At 37.8% G+C, this 7973-nt stretch overlaps 2 protein-coding genes across 2 annotated transcripts; one reads left to right on the top strand and one right to left on the bottom strand.

Moving 5' to 3' along the window:
• The first annotated feature begins 717 nt into the window (after positions 1 to 717).
• Positions 718 to 4850, top strand: ebna1bp2 (EBNA1 binding protein 2). The gene is made up of 9 exons (XM_073477230.1): positions 718 to 934; positions 1184 to 1267; positions 1414 to 1586; positions 2055 to 2178; positions 2845 to 2934; positions 3230 to 3305; positions 3510 to 3600; positions 3700 to 3871; positions 4014 to 4850. The coding sequence occupies exons 1-9, from the start codon at positions 839 to 841 to the stop codon at positions 4059 to 4061; spliced, it is 954 nt and encodes a 317-aa protein (XP_073333331.1). The 5' UTR covers positions 718 to 838; the 3' UTR covers positions 4062 to 4850.
• Positions 4608 to 7435, bottom strand: cfap144 (cilia and flagella associated protein 144). The gene is made up of 4 exons (XM_073477231.1): positions 7306 to 7435; positions 6116 to 6172; positions 5825 to 5928; positions 4608 to 4981 (listed from the first exon to the last, which is right to left on the bottom strand). The coding sequence occupies exons 1-4, from the start codon at positions 7433 to 7435 to the stop codon at positions 4853 to 4855; spliced, it is 420 nt and encodes a 139-aa protein (XP_073333332.1). The 3' UTR covers positions 4608 to 4852.
• Positions 7436 to 7973: the final 538 nt, after the last annotated feature.

Below are 7973 nucleotides of genomic sequence, written 5' to 3'. Positions count from 1 at the left end.
AATAACAACTGCTGTTTTCCCGAGATAACGGGATAATTTTCTCGAGATAACGAAACTTTGTTTTCCCGAGATAACGATACAATTAATTCGAGATCTCCAGATAATGACTGTGATATGATAGGCCTGAGATTATGGAGACACTTAGATTGCGCCGATATAGCTGAAGCCTTGCTAACCCTCCTTTTAGATTATGCACACTAATGTGTATATTATCTGTAATAGCAAGGCATAATGTTATTTCAGCCTGTCAGGCCTTGATTGAAAAGATATGTGACATGGTGATCGATATGCTCCTGCTCCTCTGACATTGCTACACTGAATGATGTTTCCTGCAATGATTTAATATACTACACTATCGTTTTGTTTTCTCAAGATCTCGAATTAATTATATCGTTATCGGGAAATCTCTCGGGAAAACAAAGTTTCCGGGATAATTTTCTCGAGATAACGAAACTTATCCCGTTATCTCGGGAAAACGGCAGTTGTTATTTCGAGATAATAACTCGAGATCTCGAGAAAACAAATGAAATTAACTCGTTATCACGGGAAAACGGAGGAAATAAAATGTATGAATGCATGGCCCTTTAGGGCTTCCGTAATATATAACCACTGACGCCATCTTATTTGCCTATAGCTATTTTATTTTCCATGTAGGAACTTTTGAACGTTACACTTTCTTTTCCGCCGGCGGACTGTGTTGGTAGAACATTCAACGCCGTCACCTGACGTCACTTCCTCCCCACGTGAAACGCTCAGTACATGTGAGGAGCAGCGTCCACATCCATCCACGGCAGGTTTCTTCACGTTTGAAGGCTATCAGAGCACATATTGTCATCTTATGGTTATCGATAGCAGGACTATGGAGTCAGCAGAGGAGGAGGCGCTGCTCGGAGAGGAGTCAGAGGAGGAACACAGCGAATTATCAGACAGTGAGGTGAGTGGACTGTTGTCATGCTAAGATTGGCTAACGTTAGCCAGCCAAAGCTAAAAACTGTAAAAACTATCCAAACAAAACGGTACAAATGATACCACTGCCTTGCTCAAGTTATAGTGAAATTGTATTACTTAATTTTACTGTTATTATGGTTTTGTGTATTGTGCATGTGTCTACACAGTGACTGTAAGTGTCTTTAGTTTCACAGCAACACAGAATATAAACTTGAACACGTTTTGTTTTCTTTAGCTTCAAGAAGCATTCGCAAAGGGGTTGTTAAAACCAGGAATGAACGTCCTGGTGGATGAAGCCAAAAAGTTTGTCAACAATGCGGTGAGTGAACTCATAACAAATCTCAAAATGTCAGTATTCAATTTGGTGTATGTCTGTGAGTGGTTTGCGATGACATGTAGCACAGAAAACACATGTTCTAATGTCCTTTGATGAAACAACTGTCTCTTGTGTATGTTGTGATGCAGGAGGGTATGAAACAGTGCCTTGCTGACTTCCGTAAAGATCTTCCCTGGATGGAGAGGTTAGACATGACCAACCTGCCGGCTGAAGACGTCCTTTCAAAAGTGGAAGGGAAAGTTCCAAATGTGACAAATGGAGATGTCAACGTGGACGATGATTTCCAGAGGGAGATGTTCTTGTGAGTGACCGTAACTTGATGTGCTTGTTGAGTTTGGTGAAAATGTGATGTCATGTTTGACTAAACGGTCTCACCATAATCTTCACAGAGTAGCTGTTCTGAAGCTTTTTTGCACGTATCACGATCTTCCTCTGCAGATGGAGTTGTAACACTCAAATGTTCCTTTACGGACTTGTCCATGTTGGCTTTAGAGGTCATTCCTCAAACAATGTTTGGATGGCACTGTAATTGTTGTTTGTGTCACATAAACATGTTTTAATTACTACCAATAGACAACTTGGTTCAATCTTTGTGTTTTTCATGTTTTCTGCAAGTAAACATACAAAAAAGCTTTTTATTTATGTTTATTGTGGTTATTTTTTTTCTGAAAAATACAGAATCACACAATTTTTCCGTCTTTGTTAAAAATACTATGTCACCATTACAGTGTGTAAACAAGTCCTTTTTGATCTGTTTGTTTTCTTCCAGCTACCGCCAAGCTCAAGCTACAGTCCTCGATGCACTGCCCCTCTTAAAAAAGAACGGCATTGCCACCAAGAGGCCTGATGATTACTTTGCAGAGATGGCTAAGTCAGACCAGCACATGCAAAAGGTTAGTTGTTTCTTCATCACAAATCTGTGTTGATTACAAGTTGACACAAAAATTTCAACCTAATTTTATGTCTTCATTTGTGAAACTTAAGTTAAGGGAGTTGTACTCAATAGCTTGACATCTGAAATGTACCATTGTAAACATTATTTTGGATGATGGAGACTAGTGTTGTCAAAAATATTGGTAATGAATATATGAATCCGTTTCAGTATTAATTTTCCACAGTATTGAAAGTGATTCCAGCTGTGCCTTTCTGATGAGTTGACACACAACGCTGTAGTGTCCATATAAGCACACCTCCTCCCGCTCTTCTGACATGGTCAAAAGTAAATTATCTTAAATTGCTGTTGTGCTTAACACACAATACACAATACTTATGTAGATTATATTTATCTTTTGATAAAAATCAAATCTCCCGTCCAATTTTTTTCTCCTGGTATCTCGAATATTGATATTTTTCCAGGTATCATATTGAAGGTAGAAATTCCATTATTGTGAGAACACTAATGGAGTCATAGTGAGCTTTTGTTCTTGTCTGTAGGTGGTGTCTGATCTGCATGGGCAGTTGACATTTCATTACAGACACTGGTTCAGCACAGCTGCTCTTTCTTTCCAACAGACTTTCAAATATTGCCACAAACAAATGTTTTGTCTTCCCCTGCTCAGATCAGGAAAAAGCTGATCTCAAAGCAGATGATGATGGAGAAATCAGAGAAGGCCAAGAAACTGCGCGAGCAGAGGAAATTTGGCAAAAAGGTTGGTGTCTGTTCTTTATTTCTGTTATTGTTGTTTGAATCATTTTACTGTATTTTTTTCATTGGAAACAATCAGCAGATATTGAAACAAATGGAAACAATGTTGTCTACTGAACATCACCCTGATACAAATGTTCTTAAAATTACCCTTTAAAGATGTAGGATATAGATGCCTATTATTGTGAACTAGAGGTCTGCCTTCACACTGTTGATCATTGATGTGTAATGGTGATGGGAAGTATGTAAATATCATCTTTTAATCTGAAAAATTCACATGAGTTTATGATGTGTGCCAGGTCCAAGTAGAGGTGATCCAGAAGAGGCAGAAAGAGAAGAAGGCTATGATGAACGCTGTGAAGAAATATCAGAAGGGTGAGATTTTTTGTTTTATTCAGTCTTTGTTTTGTTTTTTTGAAAAATAACTTTCAGAACATTCACTGCACATACAATGCTGAAAAATGTATAAAATGTAGAAGGGAATTGCTGCAAATAGCTTTTCCCATTGTTATGCAAAATATGAATGTGTGAGAATGTTTTCAAATTGAGATTTAAGATGTCTGATCCTCCCCACTCCAGGAATGACCGACAAACTGGATTTCTTGGAAGGAGACAAGAAGGCGGGTAAAGACTCTTCTCAGGGACCCAAGAAAGTGTCCAACAAGAAGGGGTGAGTTGTTACATTTCAGCTCTGCACACTGCGATCATAAATATCAAGCGTGGGATCTTTATACTCTAAACACTAAAATTTTTACTGTTGTTTTGGCAGCCCCAACGCCAAGAGAAAATACAAGGACCAGAAATTTGGCTTTGGAGGCAAGAAGAGTGGGAAAAAGTGGAACACCAAGGAGAGCTTCAATGATGTTTCCAGTTTCCGCGCCAAAGTGGCTCACGCAAAGGGTGGCAAAGGAGGGAAGAAAGGCAAAGGAGGAAAACAAAATGTGAGTCACACACACATAAAACACTGACTGACTGATTTACTGATGTAATAAATGTAGAAAATTTGTCAAAGGAAATTATAAAGTTACTATAAAAACTGTAGAGAAGCTAATTTTTCCCTACTTTGTTCCACTTGTTTTTCAGAAACGCCCAGGAAAGTCTGTACGCAAGAAGATGAAGTCCCGCTCGTAAGAACTGGTTGAGACTGGTCAATAGGCTGGACTTGAATCTTGCTTCTGCGCAGGATGTCCCACATCTGCTCCCCAGTCTCTCCTCTGTATACACCAGGAGGTTTTTAGGAGAACTTTTCTTCTACACTTTTTTGTACAGTATGGCTTCTATAAAATGTGTCTGGATTGATGTGGAGAACCCTTCAAGCCACAGAGAGACGAAGAAAGACGTCCTGCCGTACTGCTGAGGAAGTTATTTAAAGGACATGACTGGTGAAGAAAAGGCCTCCCTTTGTAGGAAATGTTAACCCAAGAGTGGACTACATACCTGAACTACAATGTTGTTATCCAAAAACAAAAGAGAGAATTTGAATGTTAAGAAAATGTTTAATGTCTTTTCCTCTTTATAATTTGTTCAAGATCAGTTTTTATGGTCTGAGGACATAATTGTCTCTGAAGTGGCTTTAAAGCTACTTTCTGTGATTACACCTCAGTATCTACACCGACCTCTCTGCCGTCTTATTTACGCCGTGTGCTCCTGTTTGGTGTGTTTTATTTTTTCTAACTCAACTCTTTGACACATCAATTCTCTCCCATGTGACATGACATTTTATAATATTGAACAGCTGTTAGTTTTGCCCTTTCCCATTCACTGATATGATTAGTATGTGATGGGGAAAAGGTGCTTTGTATAGACCTGTGCAAAAGTTTCCCCTGCAAGTCTTTTTTCTTAGATTGCTAAGATGGAAATGCTTCTGTTGATGACAGCTGTATGTTTGTATGATAAACAAATAAAAATCTGAACACAGGCGCTCAGTTTTTGTCAGATTTACTTTCTGTCTTGGGGCAGTTGGATGAACGCAGGGCAGTTTCTTGGTGTATGGTAACATCTGTGCTGAATCGGTGGAAATTCAACCTCCTGTCGTTGCGATTTGATGGGATCTGGAGAAAAAATAATGGGGAGAATTAGCACTTGAGTAAGATCTTGAAAGAAAATTGGATTTAATTAATCATTTAGTAAGACCAGAAAACACGTTCATGTTCCTGTGGTTTCTTTGGGTTTGATTCTTGAAATAAAAATAATATTCAAAACTCTAGAAATGATGCAGAACTAAATTTGAATCAAAATCCAAAACTTATGTTGCTTAAAATCTATAGAAAGCTCAGGTTTAACAATGTATTATTCTTAGTGTCTTAGTTTTGAGATTTCTTATTTCTTATCAATTTCTACTGGGTGTACCATATTTTATTAATTACAGTTGAATTATATCAAACTGACATTTTTTGGGATCATAACATTTATTTTTCAAAAATGAATCAATACTCAGTTGTCCACTTATAGAACTGCCCCTGCATGTTAAAATGCAAGATCTTAAAATTCATAAACAACATCTTTATTGCAGTTAAATATTCCATATTTTAGTACTTCAGACTTCTATAGCTTTGTAGCCTACTGGCCAGATTTACTGTCAAAGCTTTTTACTTGGATGTGTTGGTGGTGGCAACAAGTATTAATTATGCATAAAGATTTGCACACAGATCCAGTCCAAAACCCTTAACAATCAACATGATGTTAATTTTATTTTGTAACATTTTCTAGATTTTTAGATTAGGTGAGGTCAGGTTAATAGTTAGACTTCTGTCCCTGAATTACTTTTAGGCTATCTGCTTATATTAAGATCATGTAGCTTCAGTGCAGGCTCTCTGTTTACAACACCACCTTGATGTCCAGCAATTTGTTTTTTAATTCTTATTGTCAAGTTGTCAAAGTAATGTTTTCCTCACCAGTGACGCTGACAGCCATCCTATCTCCTGACTCTCAGTCTGTGGCGTTTCATATTTCTTGGTGGGCTCCTGGCGGGCTTTGTGAAAGGCCTGGATGAAGTCCGCTGGAAAAGAAAAAAAGTATATGCACAATCAGTAACACACTGAAACATTTACTGTCTTTAACTGCTTCCTCCTGTTTGAATTCTGTTTGGGGCCTGGAGTAATGTGATACTGTCTTTAACTGTTTATCCAGAAGAGGAGAGCAAAACATTTTAAAGTCAGGTTTCACTGGAATCATTGTAAACTTACAGTCTGCGATCACTTCAGGTGGTTTCCTGCACATGGGCCTATCTGACAGGATGTGTACTAAGAAGAAGACGCACACATTGTGAGAAATGAAGGCAATGCAACATGTATACACAGTGTAATGTAACAACAGATTGTATAAATGGTACAACCACATATTTTCGGTTATGTTGTTGGTCATTTTTTGCTTTTTCAAACAACTGAGCTTCCTTTTTTTCATATTTGGATCACAAGTAGTGTCTTACTTAATATTTTTTAGCTCTGTGTATTTCAGAAAATGAAACCACTACTTATTACAGGCTCAAAGTAACAATAACTTTCTGGAGCGCTTTTCGAAAACAGTATTTTAAAATACTGTTCATACATAAACCAGAGCAAAGCAATGAAAGGCGTGTGGAAAAGAGACAGATTGTCAGCAAGGGGAGTTTTACAGGGGCAGTTATAAATATAAATTTAAATAATAAACTTTATCTATATAGCACCATTAAAAGCAAAGTGCTTTGACAATCAAGCAAAATCAAGAAACTCAGGAAGACAGTATAATAGAATAAACACTCACCAGTCAAGCCAAACATAAGGAAGCCTAGTCTAAGGTGAGTTAGAACAAAAAGGCAGAACAGAAAGCCATGAAACAGGCAAAATCACAGAGAAGGGAAGAGAGAGAAAAAAAAACTAATGCAAAAACAGAAATAAATCAGTTAAGGGCGATAAGACAACATCACATCAGAGGAACAGATAAATAGACTAAGAAGCAGTGAAAGGAATGAAAAGATGGAAAGATGAAAAATCAGTTTAAGAAGGATGACTTCACATAAAAGCAAGTCTATAAAAGTGGGTTTTAAAAGAAGTTACTGGTGTATAGATATATAAAGAAATAGAATGAATAAAAGAAACAGACATAAGCATCAGAATTCACAATGTAAAGCAGCTTTATAGCCTGCAAGTGTGTTTTAAACAAAACATCTGTCCCAGTGAATCTGTTGACAGTGAAGACAGTGGATTATTCAAGCAAACTAACACCTTTTTTCTGTGAGATAAACAAAGAAGTAAAGTTCAGCCTATTTTTTGAATTCTTTCAGAACCACTGAAACAAAAATACCTGTCGACCAGTGTTAGTGTTACTGTTAGTGTTAGTGTTATCAAAGAGAGGAGGCAGTGTGTGGAGGAGCACGGAGCAGCTAACGTTAGCTTACATTTGCGGTGCGGATTGATGCTGAACTCCGTGTGGAGTTTCTGGTGTCTCTGCTCTTTCTGTATCGTCTCAACGTGGATTGCGTTTTGATGAACCACATCTCGCTCCGTTTTCTTTTCGTTTCCTGACATGTTAAACAAACAAAACAACTCAAACTGACACCGTTAGCCGGTAAAACAAAGCTGCTCTCAGTGTAGGAGCTAATATCTGATTTCGTTACCTAGCAACAGTAAACATGGCCTCTCGCTGCAGTAACGTGACTCGAACACACGGTGGAGCTGCGCGCTCAGACATGGTCCTGGTGGAGGAGGAGAAGAAGCCGTCATTCATTCATTCATGGTAGTTATCTTTTATACTGCGTCATTGATCCAGAGCTGCTACTGTGAAAATACTCTACTACTAGTAAATGTTCTGCATTCAAAGCCTTAAGTAAAAGTATACAAATATTACCAGAAAAAAATACTTACTCAAAAGTAAAGTGGTCCCTGTCAGTGTTGTACTATTATACAGTATGTATTTGTACTGTTATGTGCATGTTGCATTTTACTGCTGTAGATGTCTGAGGGTGAACTCACTTTACTGTCTGGTAGTTTCATCGACATCATATATCATCTCTATAAGATCATCATATGTTTGTAGCATTGCTTTCACCTGTGATGGAATGTAACT

The sequence above is a fragment of the Pagrus major genome, chromosome 11 (genome assembly GCF_040436345.1).
Source record: "Pagrus major chromosome 11, Pma_NU_1.0".
Taxonomy (NCBI): domain Eukaryota; kingdom Metazoa; phylum Chordata; class Actinopteri; order Spariformes; family Sparidae; genus Pagrus; species Pagrus major.
The sequence above is the reverse complement of the archived record's forward strand: the minus strand, read 5'-3'. Positions and strand labels throughout refer to the sequence as shown.

Excerpts from the sequence above, each read along its gene's own strand:
- ebna1bp2 (XM_073477230.1), top strand. The coding sequence starts at position 839 with ATGGTTATCGATAGCAGGACTATGGAGTCAGCAGAGGAGGAGGCGCTG. Across the intron at positions 3,306-3,509 it reads TGTGAAGAAATATCAGAAGG|GAATGACCGACAAACTGGAT; the intron begins GTGAGATTTTTT and ends TCCCCACTCCAG. Across the intron at positions 3,872-4,013 it reads GCAAAGGAGGAAAACAAAAT|AAACGCCCAGGAAAGTCTGT; the intron begins GTGAGTCACACA and ends CTTGTTTTTCAG.
- cfap144 (XM_073477231.1), bottom strand. The coding sequence starts at position 7,435 with ATGTCAGGAAACGAAAAGAAAACGGAGCGAGATGTGGTTCATCAAAAC. Across the intron at positions 6,173-7,305 it reads CATCAATCCGCACCGCAAAT|TACACATCCTGTCAGATAGG; the intron begins GTAAGCTAACGT and ends TCTTCTTCTTAG. Across the intron at positions 4,982-5,824 it reads GATGGCTGTCAGCGTCACTG|ATCCCATCAAATCGCAACGA; the intron begins GTGAGGAAAACA and ends TTTTTTCTCCAG.